This window comes from Cucurbita maxima, unplaced genomic scaffold (genome assembly GCF_002738345.1).
Source record: "Cucurbita maxima cultivar Rimu unplaced genomic scaffold, Cmax_1.0 Cma_Scf00004, whole genome shotgun sequence".
NCBI classification, from domain to species: domain Eukaryota; kingdom Viridiplantae; phylum Streptophyta; class Magnoliopsida; order Cucurbitales; family Cucurbitaceae; genus Cucurbita; species Cucurbita maxima.
This window is the reverse complement of record NW_019272020.1, coordinates 5,801,013-5,828,844: the sequence shown is the minus strand read 5'-3', so window position 1 is coordinate 5,828,844 and position 27,832 is coordinate 5,801,013. Positions and strand designations below refer to the sequence as shown.

At 36.0% G+C, this 27,832-nt stretch overlaps 3 protein-coding genes across 5 annotated transcripts; 1 reads left to right on the top strand and 2 right to left on the bottom strand.

Annotated features, from left to right (window-relative positions):
- Nucleotides 1-296: 296 nt before the first annotated feature.
- Nucleotides 297-9,903, bottom strand: LOC111478257 (rhomboid-like protein 15). Its single transcript, XM_023122436.1, has 13 exons — nt 9,721-9,903; nt 8,328-8,493; nt 7,200-7,503; nt 6,816-6,848; nt 6,637-6,728; nt 6,478-6,551; nt 3,818-3,912; nt 3,673-3,742; nt 3,026-3,171; nt 2,169-2,217; nt 2,044-2,100; nt 643-717; nt 297-552 (listed from the first exon to the last, which is right to left on the bottom strand). The coding sequence occupies exons 1-13, from the start codon at nt 9,742-9,744 to the stop codon at nt 547-549; spliced, it is 1,191 nt and encodes a 396-aa protein (XP_022978204.1). The 5' UTR covers nt 9,745-9,903; the 3' UTR covers nt 297-546.
- A 3,421-nt stretch (nt 9,904-13,324) lies between these two features.
- On the top strand, nt 13,325-22,134 carry LOC111478236 (BTB/POZ domain-containing protein At3g05675). 3 transcript variants are annotated; one of them, XM_023122406.1, is made up of 3 exons: nt 13,325-13,453; nt 20,202-20,277; nt 20,540-22,134. In XM_023122406.1, exons 2-3 carry the CDS (start codon nt 20,266-20,268, stop codon nt 21,836-21,838), a joined length of 1,311 nt encoding a protein of 436 aa, XP_022978174.1. In that variant the 5' UTR covers nt 13,325-13,453; nt 20,202-20,265; the 3' UTR covers nt 21,839-22,134. The 3 variants fall into 3 exon arrangements, with proteins under 3 accessions (XP_022978174.1, XP_022978173.1, XP_022978172.1); XM_023122404.1 differs by having other exon boundaries at nt 13,326-13,453; nt 20,513-22,134; XM_023122405.1 differs by lacking the exon at nt 20,202-20,277 and having other exon boundaries at nt 20,513-22,134.
- A 973-nt stretch (nt 22,135-23,107) lies between these two features.
- Nucleotides 23,108-25,220, bottom strand: LOC111478249 (E3 ubiquitin-protein ligase PUB22-like). Its single transcript, XM_023122424.1, has 2 exons — nt 24,698-25,220; nt 23,108-23,973 (listed from the first exon to the last, which is right to left on the bottom strand). Exons 1-2 carry the CDS (start codon nt 25,176-25,178, stop codon nt 23,183-23,185), a joined length of 1,272 nt encoding a protein of 423 aa, XP_022978192.1. The 5' UTR covers nt 25,179-25,220; the 3' UTR covers nt 23,108-23,182.
- Between the last annotated feature and the right edge of the window lie 2,612 nt (nt 25,221-27,832).

Here is a 27,832-nt window from a genome sequence, read left to right as displayed (position 1 = left end):
ATGGTTTAACTAATCTCCCTTTTCTTCTACTTGCTTCACATGTTCTCTATTTATATAAATTATCTTCTTTAAAGAACCATTTAGTGGCCATGGCTATTTCTCGCTATGAGAGTCCCCTCTTTCCCGTTCCTTGGGTCGTGTTGTCGTTGTGCAACTCTTTTATCTTTGATTGTAGAGTTTACGAGAAGGGATGTTAGTGTTCGGAGTCTTAATTTGTCCAAAGGCTTTCTCTATAGTTCTTTCTTCCATTGTTTGGTTGAAACTTTCTAAGGTCAAGTTCTTTATATTGCATGTTATACAAAGAAGAGCTAATATATCTTGGATTCAATCTCAAGAGGTCCACATCTAATTACATTTCCATTGGCCTTCTCTGCTTATAAAGCTTCACATATATTTTCAAGATTAGAGCACATATCCCCTCTAAGCCTAAAAGATTCCCTTGAAAAATACAACACAAAATGAAATTAAAACCGAGTAAAAGTGAAGAAAATCCTGTGTAGTGAAAGCCATGGCATGAGCTCAATTATACTTGGTTGCAATTTTCAACTACTCCTGCAGAAAATCATTAGTTGCCATGGTTAGCAAAGTACACACCAAATCAGAAACTACTCATGAATTTTACACTAGTCATGAAAGATAAACCTTTTGGCTCATAAGAATTTCAACGGCTATATTAACGTCCCCATCCGCCGCTGCTAGTGCAACTTCTACCTGGGTCTGTAAATATTCCAAAATATTTTGAGTCAAAGGCTGCCACTGAAATTGTAACAGTCCAAACCCACCGCTAGTAGATATTGTCCTCTTTGGGCTTCCTCTTTAAGGTTTTTAAAACGTGTCTGCTAAGAAGAGGTTTCCACACCCTTATAAAGGGTGTTTCGTTCTCCTCCCCAACCGATGTGGGATCTCATAGAAAAAGCATTGGTTAGCTATGTTTTACACTAGTTTATACATGTATTTTTCCAAAAAATATACAGAAATGTAAACCATGTGTTAGGATACAAGTGTATTCACAACTTTTAGAAACAAAACATTCAAAGAAGTTGATTGAGTTGTTAATGTTATATAGCCTTTAAGAGTAAGAAGTTAGAGAATCCAATTGAACTTAACAGACACCTAACAAAGAATTTTGCAGATTTGAAAGGCAGGTCATACATAAGAGAGAATGCAGAAATGTATGCTTTTAGAGGCAAACGGAAACTCCAACTTTCTGAAATCAATGATCAAATTGGCCATTCGTTTAGCTACGGTTTCTAGAATAGAATCTTCTATCTTGATTGATGGGTAAAATGAGTTTATATGAGGTGTCAACATCTAGCATGTATAAAGAAACGAGAAAGCTGAAAACAAACTTCTAAGAAATACCTGACCAGTCTGGCGAAAAAAGTGTGAAGATTAGAGGTATAAAATTAAGTCTACGCACATATGGCACAAAATCCTCTATGTTATGAGTAAAGAAGAAAGCCCTTTCCTAACAAAAATGGATCAATAAATGTAATAGTTCAAGCCCACCGCTAACAGATATTGTCTGCTTTGACCAGTTACGTATCGCCATCAGCTTCACGATTTTAAAACATGTCTATTAGGGAGAGGTTTTCACAACCTTATAAAGGTTTCGTTCCCTCTCCAACCAATGTGGGATCTCACAATCCACCCTCCTTGGGGTCCCAGCGTCCTCACTGGCACACCGCCTGGTGTCTGGCTCTGATACCATTTGTAATAGCCCAAGCACACCGCTAACAAATATTGTTTGCTTTAGCCCGTTACGTATCGTCGTCAGCCTCACGGTTTTAAAACGTGTCTATTAGGGAGAGGTTTCCACACCTTTATAAAGAATATTTCGTTCCCCTCTACAACCAATGTGGGATCTCACAATAATCTTGGTACGAACTTTAGAATTATACTAATAATGATGGCAATGTAAGTATTAGAGCAAAGGGGAGTACGAAAAGAGAGTACTTGCCCATATAGTCACGCAGTTCAGAGAAGTATTTTAAAACAGTAATAAAAACGGGCTATTGCAATGACATGGAGTAAAAAAGTTACCTTTTCAAAACCCATTGATACTAATTTTTGAATCGCTGCATCAAAGGCAACTGGTCTCTGCAACAAGTTCACAATTAAACCAAAGACTCTGGAAAGAGAAAAGTACGCAGGAAGACGAGACGAACCTGGTTTTGTATTGGGGTTGCCCGATCTACTACCGCGGTATTGTTTTGCCTAACAAAATCATCAAGTAAAACCCTATAAGATGTTGGGGTAAGAAAATCATGCATGACACTGCATTATAGGCACTGATTTGTGTATCAACATTTATAAAATGCTTCTTGAAACAAAAAATAATAATAATAAATAATTAAAACATTCTCAAACAGACCCATAATATAATTTGTTTCCTGGGAAGGAAAAACATAAATAAATCTCCAGCTTTTCATAGTATTAGATTTCTATAGATTTGTAATACCAACATGGGCACGTTTCATTATTAACCATACAGCATGCCAAAACTTTCACTTCGACAAACTTCAAAAGTCAATACAGCACAGACAACATCTAGAATTGCTCGAGTGAACTAGTATTATAGAGCTTCTGAACCTAACAAAATTGGCTTTAAATTCACATTATAGTTCTGATTATCTCTCAGGTCAAGATATACATCATAGTATAAATGTAAAAAGACCCTTAGAAATAATTTAGTTTTTTATCTCTAGACTTTCAATTTCATCAAATTATACCCTAGACTTATTTTTTCCAAAATTCATAAATTTTGGCAAAAATTTAGCTCCAATATCGTTTTTCTTTAAAAACCCTATCAATTTTGGACCATAAATATGTTTTTATAATTCATTGTATATGAGAATACTTTTTCTTAATGAATTTTCAAATGAATACTTATGAGAAGGTAAAGATTGCAACAAATTATCTATGCTTGGGGTGCAATTTGACTAAATTAAAATTTTAGGATTAGTTGATACAACTTGACAAGTTCAAGAATAAAAATCGATTTTTACCCCCAAAATCTTATTACCTTCCATCAGATGACTGATGGTCTGCAGCACTCCTATCCAATAACCTGGTCTGCAGATCAAACTCTGAATCATCAACAGGAACTGTTTGGTTTTGAACGGAACCAAGTGTTCTTCCACGTCCAGGAAATCTGCTGTCTTGTTGTGGCTGTAACACGTCAAATTTCCAATCATAACAACGCCAACATTGATAATAAAACAAAATATTTAATGTTTTTTTGTTTTGGTTTAACCAAGTTCACTTTGAATGATGTTGTTAGTAACCAAAAGAATAAGAGATCTTAATGATCTGTTCACAACTACTACGAGTTTCCACAAGCAACTACAGAAGCTTGCACTGCCCTCCTCCTGTCTTCAATCCTCAGCTACACTCTCTTGTTAACTCTAAACAGATTAGCTCAGCAAGTTATAACTCCCAAGATAACTAAATCACCCGAATTAATGGTGCTAATTATCAACCTAACCACACTGCCAAGCGAACTAACTCAGCAAGTTCACTCTGAATGATTTTTTTAATAACCCGAGTCTATATTGGTGCTAACTCATGTTTTCCTGTTCTATCTACTTCCCCTTTCCAACTCTATTCTACATCAAAAGCCGAATCATATATGTACGAAGTAATTTTAACCATTTTAAGAGAACAAGATACCTCAGTAACTGCATCTCTACGCGGCATCCATGAAGATAAGTTTCTCCAGACATTAGGAAAGGCGAGGCCACTGTGAAAATGGATGGAAACGTACATAAATATGTAATTGGATAATATAATACATATGATCAGGGTAAAAATTTACTTGGTCATGGTATTTTGGCCAGAATACGTTGGAAGCTGGGCAGAAGGATTTCCACCAGTGCACAAAATAAATTTTGGTCGCCTCACACAAGATGACTACAAAAAAATTACCATTATGAAACCAAAATCAAGAAGGTTACACCAAAGAATGCAACCAAATAAAAATAGATCATTTCCTCAATAAAAATAAAAAATGACAAAGGGAAAGTGGCTACATATATGTACAGCAGTGTTTACAGTCAACTGATAACCAGACTATGAGGGACTATTTATATGGTTGTTTATATTGCTTGGACTATTCAATACCGAAGACACGTTCATCATACTAATAAACAAGGTTTAAAAACATTTCCTCAAACTCTTGATAGTTCTTCAGTTAGATGATATTAGAAAACTCAAAGATTGTCAATCGTAGTTTTATAAAATGTATCTTCATGGTTCTGGAACCTTTTCTTGGATTTATTGTTAGATATGAGGACATCTATCTCAACCCTTCCAGTGTTCAGGCAATGAGATTGGCCAATGCAGAAACTAGTAGAGGTACAAAGTTTCTTTGGTCTAGCTACATTTTATAGGAGATTCATAAGAAACTAGCTACATTTTATAGGGGAGATTCATAAGAAACTACTTTTTCCCCTTCCATAAAAACATGATTGAGACGGTAAAAACCTTCGAAGGATTCTCGAGACAAAATATCAATCTCCAAAAAACAGAGATCATGGGCATCAATATTAGCACAGAGATCATTGAAGAATTTGCTAGCATATATGGTTGTAAAAAGGGAGAATGGCTGAATATGTACCTAGGACTACCTCTAAAAGGAAATCACAAATCCTTTTCCTTCTGGAAGATTATTATTGAGAAAATAGAAAGAAGGTTGTCAACATGGTCATCACGTTATACTTCAAAAGGCGGAAGACTTACCCTAATACAAGCCACATTATCCAACCTCCCTACCTACTATATGTCTCTATTTGAAATGCCACAAAAGGTGGCCGCGGATATAGAAAGACTTTTCAGAAACTACTTGTGGAAAAATAGTGCACACCTTGTTCGTTGGAATATTATAAACCTCCCAACAGAAAAGGGAGGTCTCGGTCTTCTCTTGATAAGGAAGAAGAACACAGCTCTCCTCGCCAAATGGATATGGAGATATCATCATGAAGAAAAGGCCTTAGGGCGAAATCTTATAAAGGCTAAATATACTCCTACATCAAACAAAGATCACCTCCCTCCATCTTCTACAAAAGGGCCTTGAAAGTACAAAAAGAAACATCAAAATCTCATCACCCACCGAACTCGCCATAAGGTGGGGAATGGGGGAAGCACATCATTTTGGACCAACCCATGGATTGAAAGCACCACGCTAGCTTTGAAGTATCCACTTTTGTACAGGCTTTCTCACAACAAAAAAACCATAATTAAAGAAATGTGGACTGTTGTCAACAAATTTTGGGACTTGAAGCTTGGTAGGAATCTAAAGGATAATAAAGCAACGGAGTGGGCCGAATTAAGCATTGACCTTGCCCCTGTGGTATTGTCAAACAAAGAAGACTCACTAACTTGGCTCCCCAGCGCTGACGGAGTCTTTTTTACAAAATTCTTGATGATGGACATGGGGGAAAAAGTAGAAGCAATAAATCCCACGCTAGCAAAGACAATATGGAAAGGACATCAACCTAAAAAGGTGAAGTTCTTCCTTTGGGAAATAGCGCATAAAGCCATCAGCACAAGTGAAAATCTTCAAAAAAGAATGTCTTACATCACTCTCTCTCCAAATTGGTGTCCACTATGCAAGAAAGCAAACGAATCACAAAGTCACTTGTTTATGCAATGCACATACACTCAAAATTTCTGGACAACGATTCTTAATATATTCGGATGTCATCTCACATTTCCTAGGGAGGTAAAGGATTTTTTGGATATGGCCTTAACGTACCATCCTTTCAAGAACGCAAAAGCTCTATTATGGAAAAACCTCATCATGACTTTCTTTTGGAATCTGTGGAAAGAAAGAAATCAGAGAATATTTGCAGAAACAACACAGACCTACACAACTTTTCGACAATGTTGTTTACCCAGCTATATCCTGGTGTAAATAGTCTAATATTGTTACTTCCTATAGTTATACCTCCCTCATTGCAAATTGGGAAGGTCTTTTGTAAACATCATGGATTATACATCCCTCTTGTAAATTTCACTCATCAATGAAATTGTCTCTTATAAAAAAATAAAAAAAAATTTATAAGAAACTGCTCGAAGGGAAATTTTCCAGGAAAAACAACAAACCAATGGGTGCTCGCTCAGATGGATTCTTGGTAGATATAAGGCTAGGAAGGTAGCAAAGCAGTTCACTAAATACTAGGAAATTGATTACCATGAGACCTTTGCCCTCATAGCAAAAATGAACACTATGGTTAACCCACTTTTTTCTTGTTTCTTATTATGGGCGGAAAATGCAGCAATATGACACTAACATGTCTTCACTCGGACGTATTAGTACATTCAGCTTGGAGGCTGTATAGATCTGCTACCATAGTTTATGCCCTCTAATAACTTCACCAATCATTATGACGGTCAAGAACACTAGAATCTTAACGTGATTACAAACAGAGTTATAGTAACAATCTCATTCATCATCCATTGCAACAAAACACTTACAAGCAAAGAGGAAGACTCCATAGTAGAATAAAAGGACGTTCCAGGTGAGAGAAAGTTTAATAATCCATAAGTATCTGCAATGTTGATATAAGAGAATCAGCACCCTCAATTCCTCGATATAAAATAGAAAAATTGGCTTAAGAGATAGGAAAAACTGACAGGCAAATCCAGATACTATGCCACATAGGTGCCCTAGAAATGAGACGTTTGTCATTAGAAGCTGGAACACCACCAACAAAATCCACACATACCTAAACCAGGTCACAGGAATTCAACCAACTATTAACATGAATACACGGGATAGTTGAAATTAATTTAAGCAAATTAATAAATATTACCATTGAGCAGGAACACTAAAGAGGCCAAAAACACTGCAAGTCAAGAGATAGGAAAAAGAAAAACACGTTAGTTAACCTAAACGCATGTATCTATAATGGAAATCAACATATTATACACCATATTATCAAATATGTTTATACAAAAGGATTATCCTGCATATAATGTATGCATAAGACTCATTTAGGAAAAATTGGTCATGTAAGGGAGCAAAGAAAATAATCCAATTTTGAGGCCCAAAGGATGTTCTCCTTGCTATCTAGAGTTTCACTGAACATGATGCCTTTAGACATCAGAAAACCACAATTTTTTTGTTTCAGTGTTCAAAAGACAAGGCAAAGACAGTAAATATCATGTACTACGAGTCATCAGTTTAAAAGACTTACCTCCTGGATTGAATACCACTCAAACTTGTCTCTATAACAATCAATGAAAACAAAATTCCAGAGAATCCTATGGCACACTCATTCATAGGATTGTCATAATGATGAAGGGGGTTATGAGCCATGACAACAGCGATGAAAAGATGAATAATAGCATTGCTTATGGCTAGGAGAATTGTCAGGTAGAGCATGCGGATTGATCCCATGATTCTTTCTAGTTCAGAACCCAAAGGCACTAAAGCCAACATGTTGAATAAAACATGAAGTAGCGAGCCGTGAAAAAGAACGGACGTAAAAATCCTGTAAACTGCATGATAGAACCAAATAGCATTAAGTACCTTGAGAAGAATTGGCCAACTTCTATGTAACAAGTAGCAAAGTAATAAGGGAAAATCACAGGATGTGTATATATGCCATGTAATCAAAAAAATCAGAAATTATAAACTAAGGAAGGAACGTAGGCCACATTAAATGTGAATTGTTAGTACAAATTATGATACAAAGTATCATATTTTGGGTACAAATACTCTAATTTGGTTTATTTCCATCACAGACACAATACCAATTAGTATACTCAGTTTTGTGGAATGCTATTTGCAAGTTTCTTATCCAAATAAAAAGTATACCCTGAGAGTAATCCAACTGCACAGTCCATCATGAAGAAAGATTGACCTTCATGAAAAAACTATAGAATCTAATTTTTTAAACAAATATGCTCAATCATGTAGGAGAATACTATATATATTGCTTGAAAGAAGGATCGTAGGTAGGTGTTGGCTGGCTCAAGATGGTTGTCCGTTATAAATTCCAACAAAACATGGTGGCACCTTACAACTGGGGTTAACATTACAATATTTAATTCAGTAATAAAAACAAGCAAATTTTGTTGAAAAGCAGTTCCGATCTACTTGTTCATTACAAGGTCCCAGCCCCAGGTCTACTATTGTGGTTACACGAAATGATCAGAATCCTAAAAACCTCAACTTATGCATTGGTTAGATTCTGACACCCTAAAACCATGTCAGGAGCATGAATAGAATTACTACAAAAATAAACTAAAAGAGAGAGTCAATAATAGATTCGATGACACAAAAAAACAACCACTACATATTGAGGAAAGGAGAAATATACCTTGGAACTGCGATAGGATTGCCACAGGTAAGAAACATACTTCGACAAATGAGTCATATCCAACCAAGAGACACACCAAGTAAATGGTTCCACAGATAATCATAATAGCTGAAGTAAAGAATGGAATGCCTTCCCACCATTGCCCCACCCTTGTTGGCAATCCTGCCTATCAGCCACCAAAACAAAAAGTGAGGCGGTCTTCTTTATTTTCTCTTTTCTTCTATACTCGGAGAAACATAATGATGCTAGTATCAAGCTTATAACTTAGCTTTAATTATCACTAGAAGTCTATTTAATTGATTTTCAAGTCTAATTTTCCAACTTGTATAATTATAATTCAGCTATCCGCAGTATAAACTAGCTGTTTACCACTGGCCTTAGTTATTTAAATTTGTTTTGTCACTATTATCATTAATGTAAATAATTCAGTAGGACCATGCTTAAGGTTATGGGTCACAATGCAAGGAATTGGGTTAATTTGAGGTTGCAACCCTATAGACTCGCCAGAAGGATTTGAAACTACAGCAACGGTGGAAAAAATAGCCATCTTTCAACTGCCTCATAATTCTCGTATTCATCCTCCCAGTCCATATGTATTATTATTTACTAAATAGTAAGACTGTCAATAATGCTACTCTCCAAGCACAATTTCCACAACCAGAACAAATGGAAGTGGAGCTTCTCCCTACTCCATAAAGATTCATTGGACAGCAGGAAAAAAGAAATGGAAAGGAAATTGCCTTATCCATTAGAAGCAGCATGGAAAGAACATAAACATGGTGGTCGGGCGGTTTTAAATCTCACCCATTAGGGCAAAGGTTCACTTTGAGGAGGAGGAAACTAAATCAAGCTTTTGACTTAGTCCTAATTCTTACTTGAAGTTTCTTCAGCATTTGTCAGCTGAGAAAGCTGTAATTCAGCTGCTTGACATTGGCATCAGTTATCTAGAATTGTTCTCTCACATTACGTGTGTGCAGCCGAGTAAGCTGAAATAAGGATTAAAGATACGAGCTAGCTACCTGAAAACTAAACGAAAACACCTTTGGAGGTGGATCTCTCAAGGAATCTAATCATTTCTTTACATCGGCAGTTTTGGGAGTGCATCCAGACAACAAATCAAACTACGACAGCATTTCAGATACTTAATTAACTCAATTTTTGAAGAACTTCACTGTTATTTACGCTCAAATTCAAAGAAAAACAATCAATTATACACACAAAAATAACTCTCCAGAACCCCAGAACACTTATTTTCCTCCCACTTCACATCAACGAAACAGACTTCGACGATTTTCTTTACCAAGCTCGAATTCCTAAACGGAAATTCAAAGCTCTGGACAAAATCAAGCCAAATTGAAGCTTAGAAAAAGAAAAACGCTAATCAAAAGTTTACCTCGGTGACGATGTTGGATCTCATCCTCTTCGTTGGAAATTCCTGCGACTTGGTTGAAAAGCAAGTCCAGATAGTTCTTGAAGCAACTGCAAATGCCAGGAAGATGGAAGAATTAAAATTTAACGCATTTTTATCTAAGCGGGTGTGTTCATTCACTCGAACTGCTTTTCCCCTTTTTTTCTTCTAAAATAAGTTTGCTCATTGTTCCAAATTAACTCCACCCTATTAAAAGAAAAATGCTAAATTAATCAAAATTATTGTCAAATTTCCAATTTATTTTTAAAATATTTTAATCAAAATTAGTGGGATATTTTTTAAGACCGATAATAACTGTAAGGGTATTTTTGAACTTTTTAAAAAGTTGGTGCTACTAGCAACCTTAGGGCTTAATGCATTGCGGACTTAAAAGGAGTTTGATGTTACTTACCAACATGCGTAGAGAACATGTAACGGTAACGGCTTAGGTTCACGGGCTTCCTCTCAAGGCTTTAAAACGCATCTGCTAGGGGAAGGTTTCCACGCTCTTATAAAGGGTGTTTAATTCTCCTCCCCAGCCAATGTGAAACATCACAATCCACCCCTTTTGGGGCCCAACGTCCTTACTGGCACACCGCCTCGTGTCTACCCCCTTCGGGGAACAACGAGATGGCTGACACATCGTCCGGTGCATAGGCTTTCCCTCAAGGCTTTAAAACGCATCTGCTAGGGGAAGGTTTCCACCCTCTTATAAAGGGTGCTTTGTTCTCCTCTCCAACCAATATGAGACATCACAATTCACCCTCTTTTGGGGCTCAGCATCCTTACTGGCACACCGTCTCGTGTCTACCCCCTTCAGGGAACAGCGAGAAGGCTGACACATCGTCCGGTGTCTAACTCTGATACCATTTGTACGACTCAGGTCCACTGTAGCAGATTTTGTCCTCTTTGGGCTTCCCCTCAAGGCTTTAAAATATGTCTGCTAGGGGAAGGTTTCCACACTCTTAAAGAGTGTTTAGTTCTCCTCCCCAATCAATGTGAGACATCACAATCCACCCCCTTTGGGGCCCAACGTCCTTACTGGCACACCACCTCGTGTCTACACCCTTCGGGGAACAGTGAGAAGGCTGACACATCGTCTGGTGTCTAGCTCTGATACCATTTGTAATGGCCCAAGTCCACCACTACAGATATTGTCCTGGACTTCCCCTCAAGGCTTTAAAACATGTCTGCTAGGGGAAAGTTTTCACGCTCTTATAAATGGTGTTTTGTTCTCCTCTCCAACCAATGTAGGACATTACAAAAGAGAAGTTCATGGAGTTAACAGCTTCCTTGTTAGATTTGTATGATATATGATGATGCGTACTTTGTGACCCCTATACATGTCATGACTATGATTGTTGGCATGTTTTATGTGATGTTACACTATGTTATACATTATTTAATGTCATGTTATGACATATTTATGTTGTGCTATAATATGCTTGTGAAACTATGTTAACACGTTCACTTCATGCCTATGAAACATGAGGAAGTCACATATGTTAATTATGAAAGATGTGACAAGCATTACGTATGCATGAATCATATGCTCATTATGTCATTAATGAATGAATGTAAGACTTCCATCATACACTCATGCCATGATTTTAAGTTGTGGGGATGTAGCGTCCCTATAGCACGTGGCCTCAATTATCCTTTAAAATTGTAACATGAGCGTAATACTCAACAAGTCACTCCACTGTTGAGGTTAGTAACGCAATCACACACATTTAATGATGGGACCTATCCTTTAAAACTATAACATGACTTTGGGCTCTTTTCAATTCCGGGCAGGAAGTCTGGTATTTCCCCACACACGGTCCACGTACGTACACATGGACCCACCAAATAGGCTCGTATACATATCCATGAGTCTTACTTGGTCGGGCACAACGCGTTTATGCGTCACCGAACGCAGCAGAAATGGAAAGACTCGAATGATATCATGGATAATGTAAATATCAAAGATACACGCCTAGACTAACATAATATAACGGGAAAGTATCACGGTGCACATGACACACATACATGCATGAGGTCCCCATGATTTTCATTCATAGCATAACATTAACATCATTTTATTTTTCCTTTCATCCATGACATAGTACATATATGCATCATGTATACGCGGTAGTCATCACATAATTCATCAAATAAATTTACATGGTAAGACACGACACGACATGACATACATAATATTTCATTTCCTTCCCAATATAATGTAATAGATATCTCATGCATACATAGTATATCATCATATGTCATGACATAAAACACATAAATATAGCATTCAATAGCATGGTGCATGCAGGGGCCACAGGACATGCACCATCATACATCATTCAATTATCTAACTTCAATAGTAGAAGACCTTGCAAATGTGTCAAGAGTGCCGAAATAAGCAGGACAGTTGCCAGTCAGAATTATAAGCTGTCGGGGGTTGAATCCAAGACTACCCGAGATTCATTAGTGTCGTTTGTTGACACCTCAATATGGGGAGATCTACTTGTCAAGCAAAACTAAGCTCACCTGACAAGAGCTTGCAGTTCCGAAGTAAGACAAGATAGATGAAACAGAAAGCACCATGACGGTGCCTTCTAAAGAACCATTCACATTAGAGGAATAGTGTCAGTGGTTGCAAGCAGAGAAGCCGAGAGTCGAGAAAAGACAAGCGTCGGCCAAGTACAAAAGTCGTACACAATGTAAGTCCTTACGGGGGGACAACCTTGCTGCAAAGAGGCAGTTGAATTCGAGTGGGGAAGAGCAACATCAATAAGTCTCTCACAAATATAGCATTCAATAGCATGGTGCATGCAGGGGCCACAGGACACGCACCATCATACATCATTCAATTATCTAACTTCAATAGCAAGGTCACTTACTTGATTAGGTCAGGCTAGTGTCACTAATTTGTCCTTAATGAAAGTTTGACTTTGTCATTTGAAATCCAAGTCAACCCATAACATTAGTTTCAAGTTCAAACTTCTACAAAATTATTTCTCTCATTTACTGTGGTCTATAGGTTAGACTTCATAAAAATATTATAACTTTACGGACTTAGAATGTTTATATATATATATATATATATATATATATATATATATTATTTTTATTAAAAATCTCATTTTCTATGGTCAGAATTATCATAGAGTTATCTTGAGAAAATAGGAATGATTTTTTTCTTTATTTTTTTAATTAGTTAATTAATTAACTTATTTTTACTTTATTTTATTATTTTTAACCGTTGTTACACGGGACCTCATGTTATATATGTCGTGTGCATTAAAGATATTTTCTAGTTATGAATAGTGTATGGATGCATACCTTATAATATTTATGTTCGTCATGATATTATGTAGACCATTTTCTTAATATTTTAAAAAAAATTCATGAATTTTTAAAATTAATATTAATTTTTTACCATTTTAGAAAAAAATTGAAATTTTTTAAAAAACTATTTTTGAAAATTTTTTATTGAAAAATATTTAATATAAAATGATATATATATTTAAATTAATTTTAAAAAAAATCGAAATTTACAGAAAATGCAGAGCTCCTTCCCATTGAGAACCACGTCACCGGCGTGGCCCACAACTCAGAGAAAGCTGAGAGACTGAGCGCTGAGGGAGCCGTCTAGTTCTGTCCCGTTGTTTCGACTCTAAATCGGAGCTCTCTTCCCCTTTCCGTGAACTTCTATGCTTTCTTCTCGCCAATGGTAAACTCGATTTCAATTCCTTCTCTCTTCAGTTTCGTTAGATCCAACTTCAGTTGTTTACTGTTCTTCGGTTTCTGTGGCTTTCATTTGTTTTGTGAAGCCATTGCTCTGTGATCGAAGCTTGTCGTAGAAGTTTTATTTGTCTTCGTTTCGTTTAGTACTTGTTAACTCGATGATGTTGTCAATTATGCTTGAATTTTGTTCTGCTATGAAATTGTGCATTGATGTGAGAGTATTCTGCATATTTTGGCCTGGTCGATGTACTTATGTTTATGGAAATTGCTCAGAGATTTGTTCCTTGAGAATTTTTATAGCTGTTGTCTAACGGCGGCTCCGTTGAAGTTTTTTTTTTATTTTGTGGCGTCTTCTTGTTGTTTTTGTTTCTTTTTTTTTTTTTNTTTTTTTTTTTTTTTTTTTTTTTTTTTTTTTTTTTTTTTGCCGCGTTATAGCTGTTGTGTTGATCTCCACTCCCTTGGTCTTTTTGGTTCGTGGATGTTGGATTCTAGAATTGGATAATTCGCTAAATGTAAGAAAATAAGACGTTGATAGATGTAGCATCTACTTCTGCACCTCTACCATTGCAGATTTTAATTTTCATTCTAGTCCTTAAACAGAGATGATTTAACTTTCCTTGATTAGTTTCAACCAGCACCTTTAAGTTGCCTTGCACCTGAGGAAGAGATAATCTAACTCTTCTCCACTATTTTTTGAAAGGTAGCACCAATTTATTAGCAAATAGAAGTGCAGATTCTTCTTTTTAACAATATCTTGATTAAGAAACACTGATTGCATTACAAACTTGACAATTCTAGGAGTTGTCTTATCAGTCACCTCGAATTTCCAATATGATATCCTCACAAGTCACAACCACCCTCTGAAAATTGCTGATGTGGGAGATCGTTGATGTAGTTGAAAAAACCTGATATTTCAAAATTCGTATCCTATCTTCCTGCAAATTGGGCATCCAATCCAACTACCCAGAATAAGATAACAATTTCATTCAGAAACTTGGTCACTATCATCTGTTTCCTTGGTGAAAATCCCAAGAGCCAACCTCTTCATTTCAACAATTAGCCATTGAGTATGCATTTATAGGTGACAAGTGGTTGGTAGAACTTAGGAAATTAGAAATTAGTTGATGAAGGTCGAGGATCTGCTTTGATGTTTTCTAGAAGCTAATATTGGTATCCTGAATCACTTTCAAAGCATAGAGCCTCATGATTTGTTCCTAGCATCTAGAAACAAAAGCCCAAGGATTCCTTTTACACTTCCAAGTCCACTTTACTTTTCCAAGTCTAACTGAGAGTGAGCCAACCCTTCAAAATTTTGATATTTTGTAACAACCCGACTTATTAAACTGGACAATTAAGGGTCGCTACTACAACGTGCAAGACATGAAGTTTTGAAAACAAGTGGAAGCTCAAGTAAAGCATAGAGAGCATTTAAAACATAATTAATGGATCAAAACTTGATGATATTTAAAAGTTTGGAATCCCATTAAAACAATAAAACAACTTGAGGGTAAATCAACCATTTATCTTCAAATCAAGTTTGCAAAGAATAATCAAATAACAATAATGTTTGTAAAAGAAATGAGTTGAAATAAAAAACCAAAAGCTCCTAAGACCTTAAGCAAGACCATGTCCCATCACCATCTCCATAGCCTCGCTAGATTTAACGCAAGTTCAAGTACCTTCAAAACAAGAAAAGAAAGAAGCATAAGTGAGTATAAAAATACACTTATTAAGTAGCTCCACTTTCCACTTGAGGGTTTGAAGTTGCAGTCATATCTAAAAATCATAATATTGAATACATGCAGGGTCTGATTGTGCAACACAAAGTCGTTCAATTAGATAAGGGCCTTAACTAAAAAATATGGTAACATTCTATCTCGTGAACAATTTATAGATTCCCAAACAATACAATTATGGTGACTGTGTGGGTCAATCATGTAAGACAAAGCACCACTCGAGGTTAGTTGGCAAGTCTCTAGTGTTGTAAGGCCTAACCCAACACAGAACCTCATGAAAAAGATTCTTGATCACCAATTATGGTGCCCAAGTGGGTAATTCTTGTAAGACCAAGCACTACTATAGGTTAGTTGGCGACTTTCAAGCAGAACTAGGTCTATCCCATCCGAGCATAATACCTCATGAAAACATACATGGAAACATATGTAACAAGTAGGGGAAGGTAAATGTCACTAATAATCTCATAAAATTGGGAATAACATACATTTAACTGGGGCTCTTCAAACATGCTAGAAATCATAACAGTCATCACTAGTTCATTCCGTAATCAGAACCCCTCTACACACTATTCCTGATAACATAATTAAGCAAACCTCATACTTTAAGAAAATCACAGCGTTCTTAATAGAACATCCAATAACCATCATGCTAGATCACATACTTAATACTTAAGAGAAACACATATCATCCAATCAAACATGCATTTCAAATTCCATGTACTTCTTATCTAAGATTTCAAGGAGTTGATCCAATCAGGCTACTTATCTTTAAGGGAGTTTCAAGTAAAACTAACTTCTCCTAAAAATGTCCTTGCCCGTACTGAACAAATTTCAATAACAATTAAGCACCTAAACTCCCAAATTGAAAAATCAAACTCTCTAGGACACCTAGCTTACACAACAGTGACCAAAGAGTCGCCTAAAAGATTCCTCACCTTGAAAGAGCTCAAACCTTGTTGGTTCGTCTTCATAGACCCACAAACGCTGACCATATGCCCAAACTCTATGGGTATCCTACAACAGAACCTAAGAAATGTGTGGGTTATGTTCAAACACCAAAAAAAACACCACCAATCAAAACAAAATCAATGATCTCACCTGCACTAGTTGTTGAACCCACAACCCTTGACCAACACTCATGGAATGGTCGCTGGTTGCATGAAGAAGAAGACAGGAACCGGTCCATGAAGAAGAGACCGGACACCAATTTTGATCGGACAATGAGGAAATCTCCTTTGCCTAACTGATTGCACAAAGCAAAACAGCCTTCACTAAAAATCTCTAGGAATCCATGTTGACGATTGTGAAACCATGCTGATCACTCGTTTTGCTATGGCACTGGCGGAAGCTGGGGCACGATGTCGATCAAATAGAAGAGGAGCACAACACTGATTTGAAGAGAAGCAATGGAGAGCGAGGGAGATAAGAAAATGAAGGCAGGCAAGAGGGATCCAAGAGAGGGAGATTGGGCAAGAGAGAAGAGAGAGCTAGGGAGCTAAACGAGTGATGCCACCAAGCTTGAATAAAGAAAGTGAAGCCACAGATCCCTAGGGCTGCATGCGGCTTAGATAGATTTTTTTCTTTTTTCACGATCGTTACATGCATTTGCGCTCATTTAACCATGTGTTGTAGACTATGATCTTCCAAAGTGGACCTCCATGCCCATTTAACAATGTGCAACATGTTTTTTTCTTTAATTGCTCGACCACAGACCCTTCTGCAAAGAGCTTGTTTGCTATTTTCTCCATGAGGCCAACTTTGAAGGGGCCATTCTAGAATCTTGTCTTGTTGGTGGGTTGACTAAGGAAGTTAATGTGCTTTTGAGTGAAGGAGCATTTATCTATGTTTACATGCAACCTATTCTTTCCATATGTAAGCCTGATGTCCCTTAAAGAGTGGGGTCGTAGATTATGATATTTTGTGAATGTCCAGTTCCTAAAGCCACATGGAAGTCATCCATTTATATTATAACAAAGTTAGTAGCTCCATTCTAGGCTCCTAACTGGCCGTTCACCTTTTTTGTCATTCCAACAATGATGATAAGGGCATTCGAGTTCAGAACTTGTATTGTCATGGATCTTTCTCAAACTTGATCCCTTGTTGATGAGCCTCTATATTATAACATAGTTAGTAGCTCCATTCTAGGCTCCTAACTGGCCGTTCACCTTTTTTGTCATTCCAACAATGGTGATAAGGGCATTCAAGTTCAGAACTTGCATTATCATGGATCTTTCTCAAACTTGATCCCTTTTTGATGGGCCTCTGATTCAGTAATGAAGTCGTGGGTTGCATTGAATCAATATTACTGCTCTTTCAAATTTCTTGTGACCTCTAACATCAAAATGCATGAGTCCCCTCTATGGAAAACTCTTGGCCCCATCAATTTTCCCATGTAGGGCTGACAAAATCTTGATTCTTCCATCCTTGGTACTTCACATATGTTAGGGGCAACCTAGTAACTTGGAGAAGCAAGAAACAGCCAATGATATCCACAAGTAGTGTAGACAATGAATTTAGAGTTGTGACTCATGGAAATTGTGATTGGTATAGATAAAAATCTGCACTGAATTAAAACTAAGTCAAAAGGAACCTATCTTGAGTTTTGTGATAACCAAGATATCATTGAGATTGATAATTATCCCAATATTATGACTGATTGAAAATATGTTGGGATAGATCATCCGGATGAAGGTTAGGTTGAAGTAAATTTCATTTCTCTCACCTACATGCCCACAAAGACGTTAGGTTGTAGATATCTTCACTGAAGCTCTGCCAAGTATTGTTTTTGATGATTTGCAGGCCAAGCTAGGTTTTGTCAATATTTACAATCCAACATAGGTGTGCGATACAATCCTTTTTGGCCTTCAAGCCTGTTGCTTATCTTTTTTTCCTTACCTCTATACTTATCCTTCCTTCTATTCTCCCCTTGTATACACTAGTGAAGTATACCTCATTTCTTCATCTTACCTTTCGATTTTTCTTTTACCTTGTGAAGTAAGAATCAGGGACAGGAATACTCTTCTTTCTTTTGAGATCTTTTTCACAGTTTTTTTTTTTTTTTTTTTTTTGGCTGAAATTGCATTCTAATTCAATTCATGACGATCATAAGTAGAACGTTCGTAGCAGACGGCTAGGAACAAGAAAGGGTCAGTAGTCTCTATCGTTGCAGGTCCTTCCTTCTCCTTCTCTTGAGATGGCCCTTTTGTTTTTTACCGTAGCACGAAATCATGAAGAAGCTGGACTCATTTTTCTTTTATTAATTCCTTTTAAGGGTTTTAGACTGTTGGGCTTTCTTTTCTGATGCATACAGCCAGCTTTTCTTTAATGTAGGGCTCTGCACTTTGGTTAACTATGATGAAGAAAGAAACTTGCATAAACCCTTGACCCTAAATTCTAACCCCTGAACCCATTGTTTCAGATCTTTGAATGCTCTTGGGTTTGTAATTTCAGGGTTAAAAATAATATCTTCAATTTACTTTGTGGTCGCGAGTTGAGAGGAAAATAGGGGTGTAGGGTGTTTGGTTTGGCTCAGTTTGAGGGCCAAAAAAAATATAAAGAAGATGAAAAAACTGAGCCAAACCACCCTTGTTGCATAACCAAGCTGTCCCAAATCGATTAACTGAAAATTTATCAGTTTGGTATGATGGTTTGTCGCTTTGTTGATTCCCAGCGTGCAGGATACACTTCGTGGCTTGGATCGTTGGGAGTTAGTCAGTAGGCTTCCTGTTAGAGTTGTTGGGCTTAGGCTTGGGGATTGCATTATGTGTCTGTTTAATAATGCAAAAAAAAAAAAAAAAAAAAAAAAAAAAAAAAAAAAAAAAAAAAAAAAAAAAAAAAAAAAAAAAAAAAAAAAAAAGCATTTATGACATCCTAACTAGGCTTAAACTCAAGACCTTGCACATTCCAAATAGGTATTAACGTTGACCCACGGGCTTTTTAATTGACAAACTTACGATTCTTAATATATATGTTATTGTTGGTCGGCTTATAACCGGTGTGACTTTGCCTGACCTGAACCCTACCAAGTATAACCATTTTTTATTATATAAACCGAAATTGCGAAACAAAACTGGTCTAAACCTGAACAGACAGCAGTTTCAGTTGTTTTTTTCAGTTTCTCCTTGCACTCCTAGAGGAAAAAAGTTTTTATGGATCAACATTGTCAAATACGTAGATTTGGGTATTTGGTTTAAAAGGAATTGTCAAATTATTAGCCTTAAGTTAGGAGATATTTTTGTAATTCATTCTCAGCTTGAGGGGAGTGTCAAAGGATACTTGTGTAATCCCATTAAATGAGGGAAGTAGTTGACCTCATTAATTTATCTAGATTTATTTAGATTTAGTTACAAAAGATTATTATTTAAATTTAGTTACCTAGAATCTAGGAATTAATTTAGATTTATTGTTATGAGTGTCTAGATACTTATTTAAATTTGTGTCTAGTTACCTAATATCTAGTGACAAAGTTCCATGTGGCTTCTTCGACTGCTCTTTCCAAAGATTTAGCAATTGCTCATTTTATGAGATAATATCTTGTTGGAGAATTTGCTTGTAATTATTATTCAGACTGTGTTTAAGCTTTAGATGCTGCTCTTATTGCTTTGGGGGACTTATATATTCATACGTAATGGAGTCTTTAATTTAGAACTTTTCAAATATCAATAAAGGGTTTGTTTTTTTAATGAAAAAGTACTGGAAAATGATTGTTGTCAATTATTTTTGTTTATATATTTTATCCTACTACATCTACTGAACTTTTTTCTGCCATGGAAATTTCAATTTTCTTCAACAAAACTGATTCTAGCCATGAACTGATTAGATTCATAGGCATCCTAACCTCCCGGAAAAGAAATCATATGGCCTTTTGTTCTATGGTTTCTCTTTTTTCTTCATTGCTCCTATCGTGCTGTGTATAAAATAAAACTTTTCCAACTTTGTGAATGTATTTTTAATTTGTGTTTTGAATGACCGCAATTTTTGTCTTTCTGTTAAATGTAGGCCCTTGTTAAACCAAACACTGAAGGATGCATAAAATGAATGCTCATTAGCATATAATGCTTTGATGGACGACTCTGTAAGTTGTATATTCGCAGCAGTTAATTGTTATACTCAAGCTCTTATCTTCAATTCTTCACTTCATTTATATGATTGAACGCCATATGATACTTGTCTTCCCCACTCAACTTCCCCTTTTTCTGCAGCTGTGTTGATTCACATTTCTTTAAACGATTCATTGTAGTCTAGCTTCTAAGATAGAATTTTTAGTTTAATATTGCACATTCTCTTGCTATAACTCCTCTCCCCTGCAGAGTAATAAAGCTGGATCATGCTGCCAGGTTGGTGACCGATCGACCAGTGACGTTGTTGTGCGGCTTAGAACAAAAGATGGTCGAGATGAATGGTTATATTGCCACTCCCATATCCTAACCGAACAGAGCAAGTATTTTGCTGATCGACTTTCTGAGAAATGGCCAACATGTCAGATTCTTGACTCGCGAAACTGTGTTGAGGTCTTCTGTCTAGAAGCAACCTTTGATTACCACGTAAATCTTCTGCGCCTTCTCTATGTCATTACGGATATCCCAACAGATGACTTATGGAATGATGTTCGAACTGTTCTTGGCATCCTCCGTGTGGCTTTTGATCTTGAGTGCAAAAATATTATTAGTGCTTGCGTGAATTACTTGGAAGCGGTACCATGGGAGGAGGATGAAGAGGAGGAAATTTTGAAGGTGATACCTCACATGGGATCAGAAGTTGAGCCAATTCTTGCTCGTCTTCAACCAGTCAATTCATCTCTTGTCAGACAGATATTTCTTTCGGCTCTTCGAGTGGCTACATTATCCCCCTTTTCTAACATAAACGATCTCAAGCCTTCGGCCCAGGAACAGCTCGAGTACATGCTAGTTGAAGATGATGATGCACCACTATTGATGGCTGATGCTCAAATAAAATTAGAGGTAAACGAATGTGTGAAGAGCCTATTAAAAACTTTCAACAGTCTAATAGAAATAGTACTTGATCCTGTACACTCGGATGGGAAGGAAAGGAACATGCAAGTTTTAGTTTTTTGTTTGACAGATTTAGCTTGGATGTGCCGTATTCTAAAAAGGTTAGAAACTATGAAGGAGTTTGTCTCTAATTGGATTGATGCATCGAATAAGATAGTCAATGTTGTTGAGCAAGAGAGTGTAGCATCAGAAATTATTGACACAAGGGTAGGGATTATTGAAGTGTTAGCAAAGGTTTTAGAGGCAATTAAACACGGCTCAGTGATCCTCCCAACTTCAAAACGGCTTCACATGGTTAAGGTTTGGCTTCCTTTCGTAAGAACAACCAAATCCTTGATAGATAGTCTTGCTAACAATGGCGTTGATGATCCGAAACTCAAGATCGACAGTGACGTTTGGGAGTTGCTAGAATCGGCATTTGTTTCGATCATCCTTGCATTGCCATCAGGGGAGCAAGCAGAGATTATAACCGAATGGTTACAGAATCAACATGTTATCCGTTATCCTGATCTAACCGAGGCATTCGAAGTGTGGTGTTATAGGTCGAAAGTGGCGAAAAGGAGGCTATCCTTGGTGGGGGATAACCCTGGCACAACAGGTACAAGCTTCCAGCCCTCGGCTTGAACTTGAATGGTTTTGTAATTGTATTATGAATTATCATCCTTTAACCTACAATTGCTAGCGCATGGGTTAGAAGCATTATTTTGTGGAGGTTTCTGGCTTAGCCTCCCCTTTTGTTTCTTTGTAAAATCTTAGTCTTAGCTGATGCAAATAGTAAGTTGGAGGCATTGTGCATTGAAGAAATCAACTAGCTTCATGTGTATTTATTGTGTAGCTCTCATTGGAAAGGTACAATTCTATATTGTAGTTTGGCTGCACTTTTGTTGAGTAATAGCTGATCCTTTTGCCTCTCAGTTTCTAATGTTTTGAACTCTGGATGAGATTTGGCTCAACGACTCTAGCTATTAGCTTTGACAAATTATTTTTCAGATATTAAAACGAGATTAACCAGGAATGTTTTGTAAATAGAATGAGATAGAATATCGATTTACTGAGTTAGGGAAGAAATATGAACTCTCATGTACGATATTATGCATGTGCATATAGTGTTATGAGTTCTTTTATTTCGAAATTAAAGTCAAAATTATCGAATTTAAACAATCCGTACAACTATGCTGAAAAGTAATGGTTATTTGTCGAACAGTTGGAAACTCTGTATGAGATTTGGCTCAAACAGCTTAAGCTTTCAAATATTAAAACAAGATGAACAGGAAGGTTTTGCAAATAGAATGAGATTGAATATCGATTTACTGAGTTGGGGAAGAATTATGAACTCTCATGTACGATTTTACGCCCGTAGGTAATGTGCTATGAGTTTTTTTATTTCGAAATTAGAGTTAAAATCATCTATAGCTATGTTGAAAGTTATTGGTCGTGACTTAAAACTTCAATAAATTTATAATTTTGGAGACAACATTTATTTTTTCATTAGATATTTATGCTTTAATTTATAAAAGCGTATGATTCTTTTTAACACTTATTTACCCTCCACCGTCATAAAAAAAACATACCAAATTCCCGAAACTTTAAATATGTATAAGGTCTGAAATCGTCTTTTTACTCTTAAAAATTAAATCATCCTTGGTTACATTGATTCAATTACTGGCTTTAGTTTCGAAAGAAAGATTAATTATTAAAATAAAATATGTATAAAGTCTAAAGATAAGGTATTTTTAAAATAAAATATTAACCATTCTAATTTTTTTAAAGTTTAAAATATATTATTTTAACGTATTTTATAAAATTTAGGGTTATTTTTATTAATTAATTCCATAAATAAATAATACATTAATTAATATTATAATTAACAAATGATTTACACAAGAATGAATATGTACCAATTTTTTTAATATACAAACCAATTTCAATCAATTGAAATAAAGAAAGTTTTGGGGGCAAAAACAAACCCTAATGTGGAAAAGAAGATCGCAGACTCGAAGGCAGACATGAAGAATTCCGCCATGTCCGACCATGAAGCTTCAGAATCTCTTTCGCTTTCTCCTTCGCTTTGCCTCCGGCGCCGACGACTTGAAGCAGAAAACAGAGCTTCGTCACAACTCCGAGCCGCATCATTTCCTGGACGACGCTTTCGCTCGCCGAGAATCTCGCGATAGAGCACAAGATTCCGACGGCCTTCTCGCTTCCGAGAGTCGAAACTCTCAGAATCTTCTTCGATACAACAGCGATCCCTGCCGCGTGATTCAGTACCTCCGCCCTGCCGTCGGCGCAGCGGCAGAGTAGATCGAGCGTCACGAGAATCATCTCGCACGAACGCTTCTCTGACGAATCGAGATCGAGGAGGAGATCGATCAGAACCGGAATCGCACCTGCTTGGACCGCCTTAACTCTGTTTCTGGAACTCGAACAAAGACCGATTAGCAGTTTCAATGCCGATTTCGAAGCCTGTTTCGAGATCTGATCCTTCAGAATTTGGACGATTTCGATGAAGAAATCGGTGTTTAGGCTGAGGATCTGAATCTGATCTGCAACTTCGAACATCGAAGTTAGAAGCATTACTGAATATGCTCGGGAGCCATAGGTTCCGTTTTGCAAGATTTTGGTTAAGGTTGAGACGAAGATGCCGCCATTGTTGGCGAGTAGAAATTTCAGGCCGGATTCGGAGATTTGAAGTTTGTAAAGAATGCTCAAAGCCTCATCGCCCAAATTCGCGAACTGGTCGTCAATCAAGTAAGCGTAATCTGCTCAACAATGTTCATCAAATATTAGATTCTCAACTCTTACTACACAAATTACAAATTTAGAATAAGACTTCTAGGATTGAAATTGAAATTTTCGTTCGAAATCGCTCCTAAATCGTTTAAATTTCAGTTTTGATCTAAAATTCTAAACGATTTAGACTCGTAAATCGTTTAGATTTCAATTTTAGCTTAAAATTTAAATGATTTAAGCTCGAAATTTTTGGAACCCTAAAAAAAACGTAAGAAAACGTTTCAAATTTTAAAATTAAAAATGTATTTTTGAAACGCACACAAAATTTAAAATATTTCTTATAATTAGTTTTAAATTATATTAATTTAATAGATTTTTAAACTTTTCATTTATTTATTTAATAAATTATTGACATATTCAAAAATTTTAAAAATTAATTAATTTATTAAATATAAAATTAATTTTTATGTCTAAAAAAATTTAATAATTCGGTTTAAAAATGTTAAACCATCTACTTATTAAAATAAAAAATTAATTAGATAGCGTGTAAGAAATTTTTAATATTAAATTAAAAAAATTATATTTTTTTTTAAAATTAAAAACAAATCCAATTTTTGAAAAAAAGACCTAACATTTTAAAAAATTAATTATTAATAAGCTTAATATTCAAAATAAAAAAGAAAATTCAAATAATTATATATAAAAATAAAATAAAAACTTTTTAACCTTTTGAATTTAGTATAATAATAATACCTTCTAAGCTGAATTCCACGTTGGTGGAATTACACACAATTCCGGCCAAGAACTCCACAGCTCCAGCTGCTTCCATGCAACGTTTATTAGATTCACTTGCGGCTGCAATAGATCGGAGTCGTCGGAGACAATTCTGTTGCGAGAACGGAGACAATTTGGCATCTGCAAGAATTCGAACCACTTGCTTACAATCAATCGGTGGCTTAGGCGTCGGAATCCTCTCAATGCCCTTGCAAGCATTGATAGTGCACCAAGCTTGAATGACTCGTCTTATAGTATGGTTGGGAGTGATGTCGAAGCTCGACAAGACAACCTGCGTGACAGGGCACGTCTTGTGTCTATCTGAAAACAACCATCTCTCAATGCTTTCGCGGTCGTAGGTTATGCCGGAAGCGACCGTGACGGGGTCTTTCATGATTTGGAGAGAGATGGGGCAAAGAAAGAAGGGAGGAGGATCAAGTTCTTGATCTAATTCTGCCATGAGAGAGAGAGAGAGAGAGTTGGGAAGTTGTAAGTTGAGGCCGTCGGAGAGGAGAGGATCGTGGTTGTTAATTTATATACTTTTTTTGGTCAAATGAGAGATAAAGTCAAACTTGGAAAAACAAAGATATGAGAGAGTGAGGAGAGAAAACTTGGATATTATCCACATGGCCAAACAAAACCACCTATGGTTTGGTCAAAATAAACCATGATATACACGTGACAAATCACGTGTTGTATTACATATAATTAATTGTTTTCCGTGCCCGTAAAATTATTCGATCTAATTACGCTACGTAAAAAAAGTAAAAAATTATAGGTTAAATTACAAATTGATTAATCCTTGAATTACTTTCATATTTGAGTCCGATAGTAAAGTATCTAATCCTAAAAGTATTTAATAAGTCGATAATAATGAACAAGTTTTTAATTTTGTATTTAATAAGTCGACAATAAGTAACGAAACCTTCATTAGCTCAAGTAGGTCTGGTTTGAGTCAAGAAGTCGAAAGCGTCAACCCTCCATGAAAGTGGTGAGGAAGCCTTCTCGAGACCTTAAATAGGCTCTCCTGATTTTCAATAACCCAGAAACTTGTTTAGTGAGATCTTATTACGTGAATTCATAGAATAACCAGAAGCTTAATTATTCGATTGATCTGAATATTTCAACAGACTTACTCGAGACATAACTAAATCATTCAAAAATGCCTCTCGTAAAGATGGGTTCGTTGAGTTTTTTTTTAATAAAAAAACGGAGCTATTTCATTTTATTAATACTTTTAAGTTTTTGAGTCTGGTCGTTAAAATATGGATAAAAATATTATTCACCTAATTTATATATAATTAAAATATTGACGTGTAAATTTCATTGGTTTCCTTTTCTTTTTCAGCTGGACTTCAGCACATGTTTTTTGAATGGGGCAATGGCGGCGGCGGCGGCGGCGGAGAGTGGATAAGATTGGCAATAATTTAATTGTTTTTGTTTAAAGTTTGTCTTCCCAAAATGTCAACGGAAAGGATCTTTGTCTAAGAACACATAAATAATTTATTATTTCACTTTTAAAAAAATGGGGGTGGTTTCAGTATTTATTAAGGTTGATGTGACACTCGAGTAAAGAACGAGTACTTGAATGAATTAGGACCACGTCCAAATGAAATGACTCAGAAAGGTTCAAATGTTGTTTTTTTTTACTCAATCCTAGTAACTTTATAGTTCAAATGTTTTATTTGAAGCAATTCTATGTTTGGTGTAATAGCTTAAGTCCACCGCTAACAAATATCGTCCACTTTGACCTGTTACGTTTCGCCGTTAGCCTTACGGTTTTAAAACGCGTATGCTAGGGAAAAATTTTCACACATTTATAAGGAACAATTTGTTTCCCTTTCCAACCGATGTGGGATCTCACAATCCACTCCTCTTTGGAGCTCAATATCCTCGCTGCTACACCACTTGTTGTCTGGCTCTAATACCATTTGTAACAGTCAAACCCACCGCTAGTAGATATTGTTCACTTTGTGATATGAACCACGACCAAGGAATTTCCATACCTCAAGGTTCAATTACAAGGACGATTGCTAAGAAGCTACAACAAACCTTATATAGTTATATTCGAAACTATGGTGAGCTTATCAAAAGAAATTCTAAGACGTTGGAGACCTCCCTTATATGTTGTGCAAAGTTGAGCTTCAAAAAAGAGATGAATTAAATGCACTTTAAGTTGCATTTAATGAACTCCGCTGAATTTATGAAACTAGTTGAAGGATGAGTCATAAACGCATTTTTATTAATTGCATTATTTAATTATAGTTTTAAATATAAAAGTTAAGGTTATATTGTAACCCACCTACGTTACTATATTCCACCATTAACTACCATTTTAATACGGAGGTTATGGTTATTTTTTTATTTACTAGCCCATTTAATTTGGGAGTTATATATCACATACGTTAAGGTTGTAAGGGCTATATAAAACCTTTTTTTATTTGATTAAACATCCGATTTTGAAATTAATAATAGAATTTCTATTTTAGAGCTAAATTTTCTTGGCAAATTCTTGTGTTTAGAACTTACATGTAAAGTCATTCAAGTGGTATTGATCAAACCTCTTGTGGAGTGATTCGAATCACGAGTTTAGAAACGAGTTTTCTTTACTCTTGATCTTGATCATCAAGATAATCCGTTCCATATTTTCCCTTGGGTTGATTCTCCATATCACTTTGGCTCGTTACATATAGTCTGTCAACTTCACTATTTTAAAACATGTATGTTAGAGAGAGGTTTTCACACCCTTCTCAGAAATGTTTTGTTCTCCTCTCCAACTGATCTTACATTTGGTGACTTCTTAGAATTTTTTTTGAGATGAATATAAGTGAGGAAAAAATATGCTACAAAAACTCGTGTTGGTCTAATACCAAACTGAAGAATATATGATATTTGTAACGGATATTAATGATGCATAATTTATGAATATTTTTTATAAAATTTTAGTTATTAAAATAATATTTATTGTTGATAAGTAAGTTATTTTTATAAATAATTAAAAAAAAAATGAAGAATTCAACGACCCAAATTTATCCCACGGGACAACAGTGGGTTATAAACACTATTCGGATCATTCGGGTCACTAATTCAATTAACTCGAAATTCGAGTTGGTC

Excerpts from the sequence above, each read along its gene's own strand:
- LOC111478257 (XM_023122436.1), bottom strand. The coding sequence starts at position 9,744 with ATGAGATCCAACATCGTCACCGAG. Across the intron at positions 8,494-9,720 it reads GATCCAACATCGTCACCGAG|GCAGGATTGCCAACAAGGGT; the intron begins GTAAACTTTTGA and ends GGTGGCTGATAG. Across the intron at positions 2,218-3,025 it reads CATCAGTCATCTGATGGAAG|GCAAAACAATACCGCGGTAG; the intron begins GTAATAAGATTT and ends TGATTTTGTTAG.
- LOC111478249 (XM_023122424.1), bottom strand. The coding sequence starts at position 25,178 with ATGGCAGAATTAGATCAAGAACTTGATCCTCCTCCCTTCTTTCTTTGC. Across the intron at positions 23,974-24,697 it reads CGTGGAATTCAGCTTAGAAG|ATTACGCTTACTTGATTGAC; the intron begins GTATTATTATTA and ends ATTGTTGAGCAG.